This window comes from Pomacea canaliculata, linkage group LG7 (genome assembly GCF_003073045.1).
Source record: "Pomacea canaliculata isolate SZHN2017 linkage group LG7, ASM307304v1, whole genome shotgun sequence".
In the NCBI taxonomy this organism is placed as follows: Eukaryota; Metazoa; Mollusca; class Gastropoda; order Architaenioglossa; family Ampullariidae; genus Pomacea; species Pomacea canaliculata.
This window is the reverse complement of record NC_037596.1, coordinates 21130970-21152476: the sequence shown is the minus strand read 5'-3', so window position 1 is coordinate 21152476 and position 21507 is coordinate 21130970. Positions and strand designations below refer to the sequence as shown.

Sequence of the window (21507 nt, the reverse complement as noted above, 5' to 3'; positions counted from 1 at the left end):
CGAATAAGGACAAAGCACATCACATATCGTACAATATTTGAAGCAGCACATGGGCAAATAATTCTTCTTTCTTTGACATATTGTCGTCCTTAAGAGGCAATGCTGATAGACATTGAGAAGATCACTAATGAGTAAAGAGTATTTTAAGGGTTTGTATGCAAGACCAGGACAGGCGATATGAACGTTTTCCTTGGTGCTGTGTTGTGAATGGATGACAAACATGTTACAAGAGTGTGATATATTCACGGGAATACTTATGTGCGTTTTCTTTATTTGTGTAGTTTTCGTGCAAGACCTCGAAAGGGGCAGCATCCAGGGAAAGTTTCGTAAGAGACAGAGTTTATTATCGCTGTGTCTATCATCTGGACAATAAAACAAATTGTGGACGACGGTTGACCTACGTATGACGATCAGGTTTTGCTGACGGCAAAGAAAATGGACAAAGCTCATTTAGTCCTTGTGCAGTTTCTTCACTGCCAGAGAAACCTGATGACCACACGTATGTGAACTGTTGACCTCACCTCGTGTTACGGTCAAGACGATATACAGAGCGGTAATAATTTAGTATTGATGCGCATGCGTAGATCATACCTTGACGATCGTTCTGTCTCAGACATTGAAGCACGTGACACAGGTAACCAACTAAAAGCGTACAGGTATCACCCGTCACGTGCTCTTCTGTGTCCTGTTTGTACTACAATGAACCTTACATGCATATTGCTCAATATTTCCAAACTTATTCTGATGACTCACTTAACACGCATTTGTTTAGCCATGATTTGAAGATTTAACGAATTTCTATTTCCTCCCACGGTTACCTTGCTCCACAGAACCAATGATTTCACAGGCCGGTCCCCATCACTGCATTAAAGTTATTGTTGTTTGTCAATACTGTCAACTGAGAGCTTGCAGACCTATTAACCTCTTTAATGTCGTGTGTTTTAATATGTACTAAACCCGTATTACGCAACCCGGGAGATCACTAGTCAAGAGCTGGGTTGGTGCCCCTGTACTGTTTGTGTGTGTGTTCATATTGGTGATTAAAGAAAGATTTTTGTGAAGTTTTGTGCCGCGTGCTAGTGTGTATATCGCCATATAACAGACATGCTCTTTTAGCATAAAAGAAACATCGGTCATGCGTGCATACAGTCTTGAGTGTGTTTCTCACACAGGTGAGAGCAGGTGAGTCTTCAAATATTTCTACCTTGTTGTTGTTACAGTTGATTATTCGGATTCCTGAGCAGCATGATGTAATGAAAGAACTCTAACAGCTGACAGACAATTCAGCAGATGTAGCATTGATTTGTAGGATATTACAGAATGAATAAAAAGTTGAGTGACAAAAGGTATCTTCAGTAATGTGTCGGTTTTTGTTGGGTATTTAAGTCTGTTTGTCTCTGTCTGTATGTCTGTCTCCGGACCTAAAGCCATTGCTTTAAGCTCCTTTAAGAAAATTAATTCTGAGCGTGGTTGTTGTACAGCTTCATTGAATATCTGACAACATTTGTATTTATTACTTAGTGTGACTGTATATTCATAAAAGTTCAGCTGTAAGTTAGACATTATTAGCTACCTTACTGACCACAGAATTAAATGATACATGAACCCATGACTAACGTAGCCCCCCCATTGTTACCTGAAGTCCCGCACCCCGCACAGACAGGACACCCAGCCCCAGCAGAAGACGCGCCATCACATCACGTGAGCGGGGAAGAAGAGGGCGGAGGGTGAGGAGGAGGGAAGGTAGACAAATGGGGGCGAGGTGGCGGTTTCAGATGGGGAAGGGGCTGGTTCAAGGATGTATGGGGCACATGAGAGCCTCACTTTTCTCTCTTCTATCCTAAGTCGCAAGGACTTCCACAAGAATATGAACTTTGATCCCTGTGGAACTTAGGTAATGTCCCGACTGCGTTCTTAGTTAATAAGAGTAGTGAAGACTTTAACACACTCAAACAACGTACACCTCCCATATACACTATGCCCCACATACAGTCACACACTATACACTACTGACACACACACTATACACTAGTAACATACACTATACACTAGTCATATACACTATACACTACCCTTATACACTATACACTATACACTACCCACATACACTCTGGTTGTCGATGTCAGTGTGTGTGTGGTTGCCAGTACCAGTCTGTCCTCTCTCAGCGCCTGTGCTGCTCTCTATGTCTCCATATCAAAGTAATGAGTGCGACTGTCACACAGGCTGCATGATGTCTGTCAGTGGACTGAGGTGTGTGAGCACCACACTGACCTACAGACACAGAGAGCCACGAGTCACCTCCGTCTACAGGTGTGAGGCGAGTAGACTGTAGGTAGAGAGGCGACATTGGAAACTCTACCTGAGACTGAGTAGAGTGTGAGACCGACATTGTTTCTACAAGACTACAGCCCGAGAGGTTACCGTGGGAGAACTCAGACTGAATGTCAGTTTGTACATTAACACTAAGTACACCTGTTCATGTTTAACTCTTGTCAGTCCTGTCTAGTCTCCTGTATTTTCACGTCTACCACTCACATAGCGTGTGACCCAGGAGAAACATAGTCAATCAATGGGGTGAGTAGTGAATGTGTCGTCCTGTGTGTTTTCACGTGGACTTGTACACACATTGAGACCTACACAAGCTCTCGAGCAGCGCGCGGACACACACACACACACACACACACAGACAAGCGCGCGATGTGCACGTGGGGCGAAGTGTCGTCGCGCGGCGTTTTCCGCGTCGCTAAACCTTGAACATCTCACATCGCTCTTGAAAGCTGACATACGCTGTATTGTGTGTGTATTGTATATACAGTATTTTGTTCTATTAAAATCTATTTGATATGATTTTCAGTTTTGGTTTCAAATAGTATTTGAGAATGCAGCAAGATCAGTGTCATGACAGTGACTAGCAAGCGTCTGACTGAAGCAACTGACTGAAGAGAACCATGTGTTTGTGAGAAACGCTCGTGAGTAATAATAATAATTTCTTAATAATGGTAAACATTTTAATAAAATAAACTATATTTCTTTGAATGTTTGCCATCAGTTAGTGCAGAGTGAGCAAGTAATATGACTTGTACAATCCAATTATGTGAACTCACGAGAGCAGCGCGGACTGAGCAGTCTGGTGACCAATCAGATTGCAGTGAAGTCGGATCACTGCTCCGCCACATGGAGTTGTCCCCTGGTTTTTTCCGATTTTATCCAAATTAGACGGGGAGAGAACAAGTAGCGTAGCTTGAGGGTCGAAGCAGGCTTTTTTGCTTAGAAGTTTGTCACGACACCGTGTAGTGTCTCGTTCTCACTCTTTCCAGGACACCAGCGGGTCACACAATTGCTCGTTCTTTCTCTCCAATAAAAAAAATGATTTGCCTGTACGAGTCTGCCTATGTTTACTAATCAAAACACACAGTCACTATCACAATGGCTGTTTCTACTAACACGTCAACGAAGTGCACTGAACTCCTTACACACTATCAAACTCACTGTCTTGGCAACGGCTTTTCTAACATAATCACAAAAATCCACTGACTCTGTTATTAAAACTCACTGTCTTGGCAACGGCTTGTCCAGCGACCCACACACTCAATCTCTTCCACCGACATAGCGCTCCTCTCTCCGCTCTTCTTTTTTTTTCCCGCTCTCTGACGTCAAATCCTTTGTCGTCACCTCCTTTTGACGTCACATCATCTTACGTCATTTATGACGTTCCTTGAGCTGTCTACAGGCCAGGATGAGGCGCTGGCTCTCACACACTCAGACACAGTCACACATACGTGTATTGCTGCATACTAACGTGTGTGTAAGGTTGTAGTCAACAACAACTGTAATAAACAAACAAGTTAGACATAAAGTAGCTGATGTAGCAGCGGTGTGCAAGGTTGTAGTCAACAACAACTGTAATAAACAAACAAGTTAGACACAAAGTAGCTGATGTAGCAGCAACACATTTCATCAGTCGCTAGTTGTGTTACAATAAAACTCTCAGTCACGTGTGCTGTAGGTAACGTGTAGTGTGTTTGATGTGTAACACATTCTCAGAGACCTTCTGCCTTCATTACACTTCTTTTGCTTCCATGTCCTGTCTGAAATGTTCATGTCATCTGTTTGTGAGTCCAGTAATACTTAATGTCCGGTAAACTATTATTGTTATCAATCGATACAATGGATGGATTCACATTGTGCACGTGTCTGTGTTCTCTGTGCTCACGTGTTTGCGAGTGCCACTGGCAGACAGTGTTTGTACTCACTACCCTGAAGTACAGCAAGTCAGGAACAGTACCCCGAGTTAACATCCACCCGAGTGCTGTGAGGAAATTTTGTCAGCCGATCCCGTTACTACACATGAGGAAAGATTGCGTTGTCATAGTAACATGAGGAAAGTGGCATCATGTCTGTGATTGGACACTTTGCTGGGCATCTGCCGGTGACACTGACTATGGATCATTTACAAAGTGAAAATCACTCGCATCTTAAATCACAGACTAGAAACACAAATTGTTTGTTAGACCAGGCAATGGTATGTAATGTACACGGAGTCATATTTAGGTAGACATGTCAAAAATAGATGGATAAATATTTCAATGCTTTTTTTAACAAATTAAATCATCAATATATAATAGGCATCTTCTAAGATTTTTTCTACTTTTTATTAGACCCTTAAAACTAACATTAAACATCATATTAAAGACTAACTCAAAACTATACATTTTTCTACATGTTTGCGTCATGTGTTGCGAATGATGTTAACCGTCGCTTATGTTATTTATTTATTTTGCACACGTTTCATAGTGTGAGTATGGTGTATGACAACAAAAAGGAATGTAATAGTATCTCCTTCTTCAGCTTCATCCTCCCCGTCAACAATCGTTAGTTAATAAGACAACACTGTGTCATAAATAACACACACACACACACACAGACAGGCATCCTAAGTCTTTGCTCATCCTTTTCCCGTTTCCATATCAACCTCAGGATCTCTGATCAGCAAATATTATATATTATAACTTTAGTTACTTTGATTTCACGAATTAACACGTTGTCATGTGATCACTAGCATAGGGCTATAGTGTTGGTGTCACACTCTTGCTTCGCGCAGGTCCAGCAGACACGCAGCTGAAAATAAATTTGCCCGATACAATTTCTATAGAACTCATATATGTTCAATATATTCTGTACTGATAGAAAGTTCCTCTTAGTATTTGAAGGAATTAGTACTGTAAGGATTAAAAAAAACCCAACAGTGTTTAAAATAAAAAATTAAACAAAAAAATATATAGCACTCCAATTGACGATTGAGTTAAGCTCCAATCCATTTTTAGCAGTAAATTATTAAAAATCCGCTATGAAAACAATGAGTTTTGTTAAAACCAAGAAAAATAATGAAAAGATGAAGTTTACGAAAACATTGTTTTCACAACGATTGTCACATTTTGATTAAACACTGACGTCGATGATGCTGGCCTGATGATGTTCGACATGCCTGGAAAAGAACCAATGAAAATCAGTATAATCAGCTCTCTGGTAAATGATATTTTCTAAAGTTTTAAATTTTAAAAAATTACACTTCCGATATTGGCAATCAATGGACAGTCGTAATAAAAGATCAAAAGGTGTGTCACTGGAAATGTTAAGGACACTTCTTTGTGTTGTTCACACAATATGGATACGAAAGCTAAATTTTTACTAAAACACTTCAATGCTATCGCAAAAAAGTTGTGTCTCTGTGTGTCTCTTACAAATGTTAATACAAATATTCATGTAAGAGTTTGTATGTAATTGTTTCTCGCTTGTCTCCTCACCTTTGTGTGTGCCATTGACTCACTACGTGGCCTTCACCTGAAGATCTGAGTACTGATGTTCATCATGTCCCTGCCCGGTGTGTCGTAGGTTTGGTCTGTAAAAATGTCAGGAAACTAACTAGGATATAATTGATCAGTTTTCATCGATCATAATAACTTACATGTTATCCTATACTGTTGTTTGTTATTAAAGCAATTGCTTTTTAAACTATAGAAAGTCTCGGTAACATTTTTTAACCACTGCTTGCCCAGACACTGTTATTATGAGGTCACGAGGTCAGAGAAAATACTTTATTTTGTGTGACTTTCTCTCTCTCTCTCTTTATCTGTCTGTATGTGTGTCTCTGTGTGATCTTCCACAATCCCCAACCATTGTGTATTTGTGTAGACGATGTTAAAAACCAATAAAGGTGTTTTAAAACATTTTGATTGTACTCACCTGCGAGTCTCTGTGTGTTCTCATACATGTCCGCCTCTCTCAGCTGTGTTGTTGCAGTTTCCTCATTTGAGCTTCTGATGTGGACATCTTCGTAACCATGGTTATCAGTAGGGGGAGTTAAATGTGGCGGTTCTTCAATCACTAAGCACATACATTAAAATCAAATTGTATAAATCGTATAAAATAAAACTACAAGTCAGTAATTGGAATAACATCAGTTGTCAATTTTAGAAAATGCAACATTTTGATTGTATAGCTGAGAATAACATTCTGCAGATTGAGGTTTAGCATTGCAAACGATTGTACGATAAACTAGTATTACTTTACTATAATATTTAATAATGCTACAGATGTGTGGAGTTTACTGATTATTGAGTGTTGTATTTAGAACTCACCCTCCTCACTTTCTCTCAGATATTGAGCTGTTTCATCTAGAGATTAGAAGAATAAAGAAGCAAACGTTGAAGTTATATCATATACGTCGCACTGTAAACGAGATAATGTAGAGCAGCACATTGTTTTCTATGTTCAATGTTTGTATTCAATCACTGTATGATATGAGTTCAATTAACATGGGGAGGTAAGAAATGAGAAAACGACAGTTTTACACTAAAGAGGATTGAAAGATATTCGCCGTGTGTTATATTATATCTGAAATAAAAGAGAGTTAGGTAGAGAGAAATATTGTTATCATTCAATGTCTAGTAAATAATGATAGAAAGGAATTTTCTCCTTGACTCTAAAACACGGACAGAACCGTTAACACGACATGAGCATAAAGTTCTCGATGGTCACTTAATGTGACATATACTCACTTTTTAAGTGTCGTCTTTGTCGCCTGATGAAAATAGCAAGCAAACAGGCAATGATGACAATGACAACCGCAGCGACAATGCCGCCGACGATTGGTCCGATGAGAGCCGGCGATGATGAATACGGTGTCTGTTGTCGAGACAACACTGACATTTCCTGCCCCTTGGATGTAGAAGCAAAACATCAAATGTTATAACTGCTTAGTTAACATGTTGTCATTGCATTCCTCGACATTAATAGGTTTGGAGAATAGTGTTCTCTGCTATCCTTTACGAGTAAAATAATAAATTAAAGCATGTTTTATTTTTAAAAACTGAATTAACTGCAAGTACTATAATTATTTATATGTTTTGTTATGTTATATATCATATTATGTTTGTTATATTTGTATATGAGGTTGGCCTTGTAAGCAAAAGAAAACAAATTGTCTGGACTTTTGTATATATACACTGAATATCAAAAATAATTTTTACTTATGTTCCTTGGCGCTTCTTCTTCGACTTTTTACTCTTTCATGCTTTTTTATTCCAATCTAAAGACAATAATTTCCCCCAAAATATTTGTGTCACTAACAATACTTTTTACTTTAACTAGCGCATTTGTACTTCTAAGTGCGTGTGCACTTTTGACTATGTGAGAAGAAAAAAAAGCTTGTGTGTGTGGAGGGGTGTATGTGTGTAAAACTGTGCATCTAAAAACTGTACAACAAAAACTGTGATGAGAAGAAATTCAGACCCAGTGTCAGTTGCTGAGAAAAGGCTGTAGTAGCAGGAGGAGACACAGAAATGCTGTAGGTGTACAGTCCCCCGGCTTGTGGCAGAGCTTGTGTGAACGAACACAGCTCACGACTGGCATCCAACCCTCCAAATGTCTGCTGCTTTGAAAAAAAAAATTCACAAGGACTTTTGATAAATGTCAGAAATTTTGCGCTAGACCTACAAGCTTTATTCTGCATTAAAATGAAAGACGCGCTATTGGCATAGCTCACACAAAGAAAAGAAGACAAAATGATCAGACCAATTTATTTTCTGTTTTTACTTAGAAGAACAGGAATAAGAATTAATAAAATTGACGTTTGTCAACGGTGCATTATAATTTTCTTCATAAATGTAATAGTAAGAATATTTTTGAACCGTAGAACTTGTATCTTACAATAACCTACACCATCATTCCGTGTCCATGTACAGGTGTAGATGTTATCAGAGGAGAAAGCTTGTTGTACACGACATGAACCTGACACAGTCCCGTCCACAGGGTTGGTGGTCACGTGACACTCACTGAGCTCAGAGTGACCTGTATCCGAGAATCATAATTCACATCCACAAAAATAAGTTACACCAGGATAAATACACAGTGAAATGCAGACACAACTACAGGAATACAACACGTGTTTCTCTGACGGAATGATTTCTAGTTTTTCTTAATATACAGTGTAGGCGCAGATATGGATTGGAAGGCAATAATGGCCTGTGTTTTTTTTTTCTTTAAGTAATGAATGGTGTTAGGGAAATATCGTTGTCATGCTATTAAGGTTACAGGAAACCTTTTTTCTCTACTAGTAGATTAACTTCACCTCTCAGGTTTATCGGTACATATTTTGCAGGAAAGCTCCATCGTCTTAATAATCGAACTGTTAAATCCTTTGTTGCCTGCAAAACGTAATTCGTTCCCCAGTGGGACAAATGTCACGAGTGAAATTTCTTGCGATAGAACTACAGGAAATATGTTTAAAGATGTCACATTGACGCATTTTTGAAGACTTATTCTGATGACAAAAGTAAAGATGACAATAGAGAGACTCCCTCTCTCGTTGCATGTGACACAACATTTCATCAGTGTCTCAATATGTTAAACCTGTTATTACATGCTGAGTATAAACTTAAGTCTGATCCCAAATGTGCAGCTGGATGTGGAGGACTTAGAATGTACTGACATGTAACTGTAATTAAATTGTTTGTAGTCACCACAGTGTAGTAACGTCTCCTGCTTGACTTTTCGTTATAATCCTGCTTTAAAAACAGAATGTGACAGTGAGACGATGATTGTTGACTTACGTCTGATGACGAGAGTACAGGATGCTGGGACTATTGAGCCACTGTTTCTGTCCTGACACACGACCGTGACACCCGCGTGACGTCGGTAATCAGGGACAAGGGTCAGCTGACTCTCCGTGGACTGCGGTAACCTGCTGAGTCTGTAGTCGTTGTATAAGGCAGTGGTGCAGGTACCGTCAGCTTTACACTCTCCGATGTTGACTCCGTCTCCTAGTCGCCAGACAACATCGGATGTACCAGGGATGTCTCCACACGTGACTGGAGCAGGTGAGTCTTCAAATATTTCTACCTTGTTGTTGTTACAGTTGATTATCCTAATTCCTTAAAACAGACGAAATGAGAGAATGAGGGACTCTTTAATATATACAGTGGTTGAGGACATCATAATCTAATGTGTCAACAGTTGTCCGGTATCGTTCACGCATATTTCTCTTTCTGTCATTCTTGAAGAATCTCTGCCCTTCCATTTCTTTTATTTTCTGGTATCTGCTATATAGCTGAAAAAATGCGCAACATGCTCCTTATCTCTCTCTCTTTCTTTCTCTTTCACTATCTGAAATTTCTTTTGTTTTAATTTCTTGAATCATGTGCGTTAAATCTTACTTAACTACTATATTTTTTCATAGTGTAAAACTTAATCTATAACCTTGTGTTCCCCATACGCCACACAGCAGAAGAAGCAAGTTCAGCTGGAAGCTATGTGTGTCACCTGTTGTCGCCATACGTAGTACAGGTGAGCAGGGTCAAGGCACCGCTGCAAGTATTCGTTCGGCACAAGGTAACATTACAGATAAACATTAACAATAGACACATATAGTTATGGAATTCTTTTCTTATTGCATACAAGAAGCCCCCTACCTCTAAACGCAAAGACTGGAATGAAAGTCAGAGAGACGAAAGGTATCTCAAGGTAGGAAATGCGAGAGAGACCGAGTAAATAGTACTAATAATGTTTATATTGACATGGACAAGAAATATCATCTGAAACCGTTAACAGCTGAAATAATTTTTTGAAGTTTTGTTAACTTGTCTTTCCAATGTGTGTAAAGTTATTTGTTTTTATTTTTTATTAGAGAAAAAATATTTTATCAGCATAGATCTTCAGTTATAATGCGAGGAGAGACATTTTACTCAATCAGGTGTATACTAGAAAAGACAACGCAACTATCACAGCATAACACACAAGTACAGAGTGTTTAGCAAGAAACGATCACAGAGAAAATAATTACACTCGGAACTCCCAAGTGATCCACCGCAGGTAGGAAATATAAACGGACTAGAACACTTTATTACAAACTACATTCAAAAGCAACTGTGGCCGACTATCGGGGACGACAACTTCATTTGAAGACAAAACAGTTTGGTAGAGATTTGTAAACAGCTTAGTATACACAAACACCTCAGTGTCAACTCCTTCCAGAACACGACAACGCGAGTCTACAGACAGAACATGAAAACAGTTTCTGTTTACTTACCTGGACCAGGAAGACGATTAACGTGTGAATGTCGCAGGTGACAAACTCCACTGTCAGAGCTGCAGGTCCTGTCAGTATGAGGTTCACTGATTCGCTAGATGTTTCCTGTCTGTGGTCACATCGCCTGTCTACCCGTGTCTACCCGGACCTCGTGTCGCCGGCTGTGTGCCAGGTAAGGTCACGTGTCGTGCAAGTCACTGGAGTCTCGACCTTCCCGCCACCTGTACACTTTGACTGCAGCGACACCTGTCTGTCATTGACTGTCACTTACCTGTCCTCACTGTCCATTGCCAATGTACTGTCACATAATTACAGTACCAGTGACAACTGAGTGTGACGCCGACTGCAAATACAAAAGTTAAGACGCTAACGAGACGGCTTCAGGTACGGGTACGGGTACGTGAACGAGTGGCGCCATGGCAACGTGCTCTCTACGTCATCAGCTGAGTAAAGGCTTGAATGCTGCTGCACCACGAGATGTAAAAGTGTTACTGCAGCCTGATCACGTGGTGCAGGATAATTAGCTTTTCTGGCATTTCAGAGATTCCAAATGAGCGATCGTCTTCCTCTTTTCTGAGTTTATCAAATTTTGATTATTTTAGCTTCATTCTCATGTTTAAATAAAACTTATTTTTGTTGTTCCTTACTTTTCTTCTTAAATGAATAATACTAAACAAAAACTTAATATGTGTGTATTTTAAATTTTTATTTTATTATATTTTTATGTGATTTTTTTATCTTTTTATATTGCGAAATATTATTTTTCCTTTCTGTTACTTAATACCTGTTGCTTTAAACTATTTTTAATGTTTTGTTGAACCCATTTTAATAGTTTTTATGTAAACTTTAAATCGTACCCTTATTTAATTGATTGTTTGCTTTTGGTACTCTTTGCGTTCAGTCAAAATAGTAAACAAACAATAAAAAGCAGCAATTTATCAATTTTATTGTAAAAATCGAGCTAAAATAGTCTCGCATAAAACAAGGCCCTTTCATGATTATTTTTGTATCTTTTATGATTTCAGAAGATTTTTATCGACTCAACATGATAAATTTATGTAAGTACTCCTTATCTTAGTCGCGAAAATGTTATCCACAAAAAATATAGTAGCAGTTGACATCTCATTTCCTCAAATTGGATTAAGATTCTTTTATTTTCTTGTCCTATCTAAAATGCTTATGTCGTTTATGTGTAAGCCCCGTAATAAATAATGTCTGGTCTAATGACTATTTTTAATAAATCGAATTTAAACTTACATTTACTGCGCTGTTCTCAATAGACTTGCTCAAACATACTTTTCTGTAGTATTGCCACCAATTCTCTCTGTATATTAAATTATCTTTTAATTCCATAGTAATACTTCAACTGACTGCATCCATGGAATCGGATTTTATATGTTTCTGAGCTTGTCACGTGTTTGTGTGTGAGTCTCATACATTTTCTTGCAAACGTGCATCTGACAGACTGTGTTTTCCCTCACCACCCTGAAACTCAGCAAGTCAGAACATTCACAGCTTGAGCGAGTGTACATCCACCCGAGTGTTGTGAGCAGATTTTGTCACCAGATACCCTCACCACACACTAGGATAGCTCTCGTTGTCATAGTAACATGAGGAAGACGGGATCATGTCTGACTAGACACTTGGTTGGGTATCCGACAACCACACAGGCTGTGAGTCATTTACACAGTAGAAGACAGCCAGGATCGGAAATCGCTGATTAGGGACAGAAATTGTTAGTCTGGCAATGGCATGTAATACATGTAGGGTTATATCAATGTAGATGTTTTAACAATAGACATTTGTTTAGTTCAACGGTTTTTTTAGAAATATTAAATCAGCAAAAACTATTGGCCATCTTATTACTTTTTTGTTTTCGATTAGAAAGTTTAACATTCAAGATCATAGGTAAGGACTGCAAAATAGTGCTACTCGTTATTTGTGAATGTGTCACGTGAATAAATTTTTACAGTAACTTTTGTTTTCGGTTCACGCTGGCTTGTGTGAGTCTTCTAAATGACAAGACATGTAATATTGTATCCTCTTTCAGCTAGTCCTGCACTCAGGTACAGTCGTTTGTAATCTTAATACCATTATATGCAATAAAAATAAATAAAATTCAATATATATATATACACACACACGAGGAAAAATAGTTAAATCTCTGTCCATCCTCATACCTTCTTCCACGTTAATCTTATGTCTACTATTAAGAAATATCATAGCTTATAAGTTCGTGATTAAAACATCAATCTAATTTTTTTTAGACATGACATCGATCAGAAAATCCTTAAATTAAATGGGTGAATCCTTTTTGTCCGATGCAGTTTCTATGGTACTCATTTTGGACATTCAGTACTGCTAGGAAGGTTTCTCCTACTTTAATGATTTTAGTAGTCATAATGATTTACTGACACAAACCATGCCGAGACATTACACAAATAATTCCCAGTGCTCAACGAGAAAGAGCTAGCCTCATAACTAATAAGTGCGCTCGACAAATAATTCAGTGTCAGCTGTATATGTACAGCTCGGTCTTAAGGCCCCCACGACAGTGACAAGACTTCAATTTAACATTTACATTCATTTATATCTTAAATCAATAAATCGGCAATAAATTAAGGGAAACTCAATTTTAAAAAAATTTTTTTTTTTTTTGTAAATATAAAAAAGAGATGAAAAGTCCACATGAGAACAACATTGTTTTCAGAGTGTTTGTGACAGTGTCATTAAACAATAATGTAGATGATGCTGGCTATTTCTTCCTTCTTTGACAAGCCTTGAAAAAAAGAAAGAAAACTCCAAAATCATAAGATATCTGAAAATGGTTTTTTTAAAGCTTTACACTTTGAAAACTAGTTAACGCGTCACAGCAACCAATCAACGATTATGATAAAGAATAAAAAAAAATGTATCACAAGAAATTTCCAAACACTTCTTTGCGCTTCTTGTACAGTTTGTATACTATTGTCTTACCAAATACTTAACTGTTATCGCAAAATAAATAGTTTTGTCTGTGTGTCTTAGAAATGTTATACAAATATTCATGTAGGTTTTAAATTTTGTTCTTTAATTGTTTCTCACTTTTTCGCTCACTTTCTTGTGGTCTTGACTCACTGTGTAGTCTTCACCTGAAGATCAGTGTACTGATGGTCTTCATACGGAGGGCACGGTGTGTCGTATGTTTGGTCTGTAGACACGGAAATGTTATCAGACTATGATATAAGGCTAAGGTGGATGTAATGAATAAGTTTACAGTGATCATAATAAAGCGTGTGTCACCTATTTTGTTGAATGTTCGAAAAGTAATTACATGTGTAAACTATTGTCTTATAGGATATTTCTAAAATACTCTCAGTAATGGTTGCTCAGACCCTGTTACATGAGGTCAACTGGTGAGGAAAAAACATTGTCTGAAGCCAGTGTTCATCTCTCTCTCAATCTCTTATCGGTCTTAGCGTGTGTCGCTCTCTGTGCACTTTCACACTCCCACCCGTGTTGTCGTATATAGGGTGTACAATCCCCCAACCAAGTCGTTTTACAAGAAGCTTGTACTCACCTGCGAGTCTCTGTGTGTTCTCATACATGATGGCCGCTGACACCTGTGTAGTAGCGCTGTCCTCAGTGGTGTTCCTCACAATGAGATCTTCGTAACCATGGTTATCAGCAGGAGGAGTAAAATGCGCGTACAGTCCTGGTTCTTTAATCACACAACACACAAAATAATTTGCATAAAATGTGTGAAATGTTTAACAAAGTGAATACTGTTGATAACATTAGTTCTGAATTAATTACTTTTTTTTGCTCCTATAACTGAGAATGACAGTACTACAAATTAGTGTTTTTGCATTATCAACAATTGTACAAGATAAACTCACTTTACTTTTATTAAATGCAAATATGAATGTTGTAGATGTAGGAAGTAATGCTAAATATTAAACCCATGAATAGAAGAAACATACAACATACAGCCAGGAAAACTTCAGGGTTGAACATACCTACTTCATAAAAAACTATCTCATAACAGTTAGCGTTAGAACTGATGTTAATAGACATCATTCAAGATAAGACGGCGAGATCCCATTTTTTGACACCCTAAAAAATTGTACATAGAAGGGGATAATTTTAACTAAAATATCTTTAGTATTGTTGGTCCCTCCCTTTAGTATTCAGTTTATAACTTTTACTTGTAATTATTGTCAGTTTTTGTATGCAATCTGAGTGTACAGGTGTGTCAAAGCAGTGTATCTTCACTGACTACAACAATGGCTTTTGCCCTGATGAGGACACGCTGTAGTGAATGTCTCAGCAAAAAATAAAATTCAACTTATGCCCACATAATACTTAACTTTTCATTGTGTACAGTATACTCAGATAATTTCTTGTAGCCTGGTCATGTATATCAGTGGTTAACTCACCCTCATGGCTTTCCCTCGCGTACTGAGCTGCTTCCTCTAGAGTTATTGAAAAAAATGGAGACAAACATCATGCAGTTAGATTAAACATGTTTCTTAAACAATTTAAAGTTAAGCAACTCCTTTTAGAATTATTGTTTATACTTACTGCATACTGTTTGCATTCAATCAACATGTGTGTGTGTGTGTGATTAGTTCAATCAAACTTGGGAAGTTATGAAAGAAACTACAACAGGTACAGGCATAGAGAATGAAATGCTGTCTGCCCTAAATATATTATTTGTCAATAAGTATAGAATAAAAATATGTAGTGAGATTTTATCCGATATTTTAAATTACATAAAACTAGAGACGAATACTGCTGACAGTATTGTATCTAAGACATTCGATATTTTATAATAATGATAGAAAAACGTTTGCCCGTTAATTCTAACACACGGAGGAGAATGTTAACATGTCATGTGGTGTGAAGTACTTAATGGTCAGGTCATGTGAAAACTACTCACTCTCTGAGTGTCGTCTTCGTCGTCTGATGAAAATAACAAGTAAAATGCCGATGACCGCAATTACAAACACAGCGACAACTGAGCCGATGATCCTTCCGATGACAGCTGATGATGATGCGAGGGAGTCTGATGTTGGTGAGAGGGAATCTTTTGTGGATACGACACTGACATTCCCCGACACTTTGATGGGAAAGTAAAACATCAGATGTAATTATTGCTTAGATGACATGATATCAATGTATTTAATGTATTCAGCGAGAATAACGGGGTTTGAAAAACACTGGTGGTTGTCATCGCGTACAAATCCAATGCCTGCATGAAAGATTTGAACTAAAATAATTTTATGTACTGTAGTCATTCAAACAAGTCGTTTTTAATGTATGTGGAATATGTTAAATAGCAGGTTTAGTTAGTTTACCAAACAAACAAGACAACAGGAAACTGTCTGCCTATTTTTCATCAACCCGTAAATTTTTAGTTTAGCCTTTAGAATTATTATGTAACTAAGTCTTTTGCTTATTGTAATCTCACTACAAGTATCCGACTTCGCTGTTTTTCGTTCGTGTGTAACTCTTAGGCTGACACATCAGTTTATAATTTAGAGCTAAGATCTTATATAACTTTATTGGTTGACAAGGCACACTGTGGGCGATTTCACGTCCCTGGTAAAGGTTCAGCATGATGACGACGATTAAAAATAAAAATGACAAATTAAATCAAATTTAAATCTTAACCTTAATTGACCCCATAAAAGTATATCAAAATACAAATAATGAGTATATTTGATCTGTTTTTTCCCAATAATTCAAGTGAGATTAAACAAAAACAGCAGTAATCTCACCATTTATCCACAGTGTCACTGATGTCGAGACGGATATCCGGCTGTCGATGCTATTTATAGCTGTACACGTCACACTTCTCCTGTCATTCTTGGCGTCCAGACTAACGGTACACGTGCTGCTCCTGGCGGTGTGAGTTTCATTCTGACAAACACCTGGACTCCAGGTAAAGGTCACACCTGGGTACACAGCACCTGTTGTGCTACACAATAAAGTCACAAAGTTGGAACCGTTGCTACCCGGGAGATGGATTTCGCTAATGACGACATCACTGGGGCCCTCCACATCTAAAATACAAATAAACAAAAGAATAGAAAATAAATATAAAAAAATTAAACTTTTTAATCACACAAAAGATTTGAATTATGTTTTACAGCTTGGATTATATTATCTTAAGAAAAAAACACGCGAACCTTAATATTAACACAAATCAATAATTCATTGAAAAGAGGTAGTGGGTAGCAATAACATCATGTGTGATCAGTAGTCACATGTATAATACAATATTAAGACGAATATCTCTTTATTATATCAAATTAACGGTAGCAGTAGTCATAAAATACTTAGAAAAAAACACGTTATGTACATTCAACTATCAGAGTGTAGGTGATGGAGGTGTAGACACGCCCAGACCATGTCACGTGACACGTGAACTGTGTGCCGTTGTCCTCCCGCTGTACGTTAGTCTTCACCAGCTTCTCACTGTCTCGTCCCTCCCATCTCACTGTGGCTGGAGGACTGGCGGTGTTTGTCGTCTGACATGTACAGGACAGGTCTCCTCCTCTCACCACCCAGTGTGGACACGTGGTTGTTACGTCACCGGGTCCTACTGTACACAACCACATTCAGGAACAAACTAAGCCAGGGAATTTTTTCTCTATCTTTAAATCCTTTTGCTTGTTGGTGGTTTTTTTCCGAATTCTTTGTATTGCAATTAATATTTGAATAACCTCCATATCAAAATGTAAACTGTTTACGTTTTAATAAAAGCCGAATACAACTGAAGCACACACCCTCATCATGCGAAAAACTAGATGAAATACCTGCGATACAGATTTCAGGTTGGGTACGGTTGACCTGGTCATTGACAAATAAAATGTGTATATATTTTTGACTTGTAAACCAGCGCGGGTTATTACAGACAAAGAACTGAGATTTTATTTTTGAATCGGTGGGTACAGCTTATATGGAGGGGGTTAACAGACCGAAAATTTATGATGCTTCTTGTTAGCCAGAAAATGTTTGCTTTAAAATATATGGTCGTAAGCTATATTTCTTATGCTATATATCCATTTCTTTTTAACACAGAAAGCAATAAACAGCGATTTTAAGAGTAATCTAAAGTATCAAGTATCTTCCAACTGTTTTGTTTTGTTTTTTGTTTTGTTTTGTTTTGTTTTTTTTGTGGTCTGCATCGACAATTTTTAATTCAGAAAGGATGCCCAGCCTGTCTTCCAACTTATGTTTCATGACAGGCTTATTGGTATCTTTAGTACATGTTGTAAAGAAAAAAGACTACATAAACATATATGTATATAAGAAAATACGTTGATACATAAAAAAGGAATTACGTACCAATCTTCGTTTTTAAGTGCGTGTGCATTTGTGACTATGCGAGCAATAGTAAAAGGGGTAGAGTTTGTGTGTGTATATATATATAGCAAATTGCCTTTAACAGCGTACAACGAAAACTGTGATAAGAAAAACTCAGACCTAGTGTCAGTTGCTGAGAAAAGGCTGTAGTAGCAGGAGGAGACACAGAAATGCTGTAGGTGTACAGTCCCCCGGCTTGTGGCAGAGCTTGTATGAACGAACACAGCTCACGACTGGCATCGAACTCTCCAAATGTCTGCTGCTTTAGAAATACATCCATAACGACTTTTGATAAATGTCAGAAATTGGGTGCCAGACCTACAAGTTTTATTCTGCACTAAAATGAAAGACTCGCTATTGGCATAGTTCAGACAAAGAAAAGAAGTCATAATGATCATGTCATTTTTTGCTGTTTTACTTAGAAGAACAGGAATAAGAATTAATAAAATCGACGTTAGTCAACGATGCATGAAAATTTTCTTCATAAATGTCATTATTAGAATATTTTTCAACCATAGAAGTTATATCCTAGAATAACTTACTCCATCGTTCCTAGTCCATGTACAGGTGTAGTTGTTATCAGAGGAGAAAGCTTGTTGTACACGACATGAACCTGACACAGTCCAGTCCACAGGGTTGGTGGTCACGTGACACTCACTGAGCACATAGTGACCTGTATCACAAGAATCATAATTCACATCTACAAAAATAAGTTAAACCAGGATAAATACACAGTGAAATGCAGACACAACTACAGGAATACAACACGTGTTTCTCTGACGGAATGACTTTTAGTTTTGCTTAATATACAGTTGAGGGCGCAGATATGGATTGGAATATGGATTTGAAGACAATAATGGCCTGTGTTTTTTTTTTTCTTTAAGTGATGAATGGTGTTAGGGAAAAATCCTTGTCATGCTATTAAGGTTACAGGAAATTTTCTTCTGCTTGTAGATTAACTTGACGTCGCTGGTTGCAATTGAATTTAGCAGGAAATATGTTTAAAGATGCGACATTGACATGCAATTTTAAGACTTGTCTAATAACGAAAGTACAGATGACAACAACGAGACTCCCTCTGTCGTTACATGTGACACAACATTCTTCATCAGTGTCTCAATGTGTTAAACCTGTTAATACATGCTGAGTATAAACTTACATTTGATCCCAAATGTGCAGTTGGATGTGGAGAGATTAATGTGTTTGTAATCACCACAGCGTAGTAAATTTCTTGCTTGACTTTTCGTTATAATCCTGCTTTAAAAACAGAAAGTGACAGTGAGACGATGAACATTGACTTACGTCTGATGACGAGAGTACAGGAGGCTGTGGAGCCAGTCGCTCTGTCCTCACACGTGACCGTGACCCCCGCGTGACGTCGGTAATCAGGGACAAGGGTCAGCTGACTCTCCGTGGACATCGGTGACCTGCTGAGTCTGTAGTCGTTGTATAAGTTACTGGTGCAGGTACCGTCAGCTTTACACTCTCCGATGTAGACTCCATCTCCTCGTCGCCAATAAACCACACTGGCTGTACTGGTGATGTCTCCACACGTGACTGGAGCAGGTGAGTCTTCAAATATTTCTACCTTGTTGTTGTTACAGTTAATTATCCTGATTCCTTAAAACAGACCACATGAGATAATGAGGTACTCTTTAATACATACAGTAGTTGAGGACATCATAATCTAATGTGTCAACAGTTGTCCGATATCGTTCACGCATACTTCTTTTTCTGTCATTCCCAAAGAATCTCTGTCCTTCCATTTCTTGTATTTTCTGGTATCTGCTATATAGCTGTAAAAAAATGCACAACATGCTCCTTATCTCTCTCTCTATTTTAGTATCTGAAATTTCTTTGTTTTTTTGTTTTTTAGTTCTTGAATCACGTGCTTTAAATCTTACCTTACTCCTATATTTTTCATAGTGTAAAACTTAAACTATAACCTTGTGTTCCACATACGCCACACAGTAGAAAAAGCAAGCTCAGCTGGAAGCTATCTGTGTCACCTGTTGTCGCCATACGTAGCACAGGTGTACAGGGGTCAAGGCGCCGCTGCAAGTATTCGTTAGCCATAAGGTAGCATTACAGATAAGCACTAATAATATATATATGATCCGTTTCTTATTGCATACAAGCAGCCCCCTACCTTCAAACCCAAAGACTGGAATGAAATTCAGAGAGACAGAGAGGTATCTCAAGGTAGGAAATGCGAGAGAGACCGAGTAAATTGTAATAACAATGTTTATATTGACAAGGACAAGACAATAATCAACCATGCATTATCCATCTACCCTCCCTCCCCATTGAGAGAATTTGGTGTATTTTGTGTAAAAGAGTGAAGAGAGCATAGAGGGAAGTTTACCCGTTGACTGTTATGATGGACACGCTGGCTTATGTGTTCAGAAGTCTTTGTGTGCTTCAAATGAGAGCTACACTTGAAAGTTTTGTCTAGAATATATTTCTCCTATTCTGTTTCTGTGTGGCTATGTCCCTTGCCTCTGCAAAGCTCTGTTTGTTAGCAATGAAATGAAACAAAACTGTCAGCAGTGTACGAAATATCATCTGAAACCGTTAACAGCTGAAATAATTTTTTGAAGTTTTCTTAACTTGTTTTTCCTATGTGTGTAAAGTTATTTGTTTTTATATTTTATTAGAGAAAAATATTTTATCAGCATAGATCTTCAGTTATAATGCGAGGAGAGACATTTTACTCAATCAGTGTATACTAGAAAAGACAACGCTACTATCACAGCATAACACACAAGTACAGAGTGTTTAGCAAGAAACGATCACAGAGAAAATAATTACACTCGGAAGTGCCAAGTGATCCACCGCAGGTAGGAAATACAAACGAACTAGAACACTTTATTACAAACTACATTCAAAAGCAACTGTGGACGACTGTCGGGGACCACAACTTCATTTAAAGGCAAAACAGTTTGGTAGAGATTTGTAAACACCTCAGTAATACACAAACACCTCAGTGCCAACTCCTTCCAGAACACAACAACGCGAGTCTACAGACAGAACATGAAAACAGTTTCTGTTTACTTACCTGGACCAGGAAGACGATTAACGTGTGAATGTCGCAGGTGACAAACTCCACTGTCAGAGCTGCAGGTCCTGTCAGTATGAGGTTCACTGAATAACTAGATGTTTCCTGTTTGTGGTCACATCGGGTGTCTACCCGGACCTCGTGTCGCCGGCTGTGTGCCAGGTAAGGTCACGTGTCGTGCAAGTCACTGGAGTCTCGACCTTCCCGTCACCTGTACGCCTTGACTGCAGCGACACCTGTCTGTCATTGACTGTCACTTACCTGTCCTGACTGTCCATTGCCACTGTATTGTCACACAATTACAGTATCAGTGACAACTGAGTGTGACACCGATTGCAAATACAAAAGTAAAGACGCCCAAGAGACGGCTTCAGGTACAGGTACGTGAACGAGTGGCGCCATGGCAACGTACTCTCTACGTCATCAGCTGAGTAAAGGCTTGAATGCTGCTGCAGACCGCGAGTTGTAAAAGTGATGCTGCAACCTGATCACGTGGTGTAGGATAATTAG

At 38.3% G+C, this 21507-nt stretch overlaps 2 protein-coding genes across 8 annotated transcripts; both read right to left on the bottom strand.

Moving 5' to 3' along the window:
• Positions 1 to 4501: 4501 nt before the first annotated feature.
• LOC112569012 lies at positions 4502 to 11096 on the bottom strand. Of its 4 annotated transcripts, XR_003100267.1 has the most exons (10): positions 10587 to 11007; positions 9758 to 9865; positions 9112 to 9432; positions 8220 to 8350; positions 7793 to 7934; positions 7060 to 7219; positions 6640 to 6675; positions 6245 to 6385; positions 5806 to 5900; positions 4502 to 5486 (listed from the first exon to the last, which is right to left on the bottom strand). XR_003100267.1 is itself a non-coding variant. In XM_025246647.1 (7 exons), exons 2-7 carry the CDS (start codon positions 9831 to 9833, stop codon positions 6379 to 6381), a joined length of 837 nt encoding a protein of 278 aa, XP_025102432.1. In that variant the 5' UTR covers positions 9834 to 9865; positions 10587 to 11096; the 3' UTR covers positions 6367 to 6378. The 4 variants fall into 4 exon arrangements, 2 of the variants coding, with proteins under 2 accessions (XP_025102432.1, XP_025102433.1); XM_025246647.1 differs by lacking the exons at positions 4502 to 5486; positions 5806 to 5900; positions 6640 to 6675 and having other exon boundaries at positions 6367 to 6385; positions 10587 to 11096; XM_025246648.1 differs by lacking the exons at positions 4502 to 5486; positions 5806 to 5900; positions 6640 to 6675 and having other exon boundaries at positions 6367 to 6385; positions 7793 to 7931; positions 10587 to 10994.
• A 419-nt stretch (positions 11097 to 11515) lies between these two features.
• On the bottom strand, positions 11516 to 21253 carry LOC112568981. 4 transcript variants are annotated; one of them, XM_025246596.1, is made up of 12 exons: positions 20998 to 21253; positions 19886 to 19994; positions 19242 to 19559; positions 18482 to 18612; positions 18060 to 18201; positions 16933 to 17175; positions 16349 to 16633; positions 15508 to 15687; positions 15005 to 15040; positions 14146 to 14286; positions 13671 to 13776; positions 11516 to 13365 (listed from the first exon to the last, which is right to left on the bottom strand). In XM_025246596.1, exons 2-11 carry the CDS (start codon positions 19959 to 19961, stop codon positions 13700 to 13702), a joined length of 1629 nt encoding a protein of 542 aa, XP_025102381.1. In that variant the 5' UTR covers positions 19962 to 19994; positions 20998 to 21253; the 3' UTR covers positions 11516 to 13365; positions 13671 to 13699. The 4 variants fall into 4 exon arrangements, with proteins under 4 accessions (XP_025102381.1, XP_025102383.1, XP_025102382.1 ...); XM_025246598.1 differs by having other exon boundaries at positions 18060 to 18195; XM_025246597.1 differs by having other exon boundaries at positions 18060 to 18198; positions 20998 to 21251.
• Between the last annotated feature and the right edge of the window lie 254 nt (positions 21254 to 21507).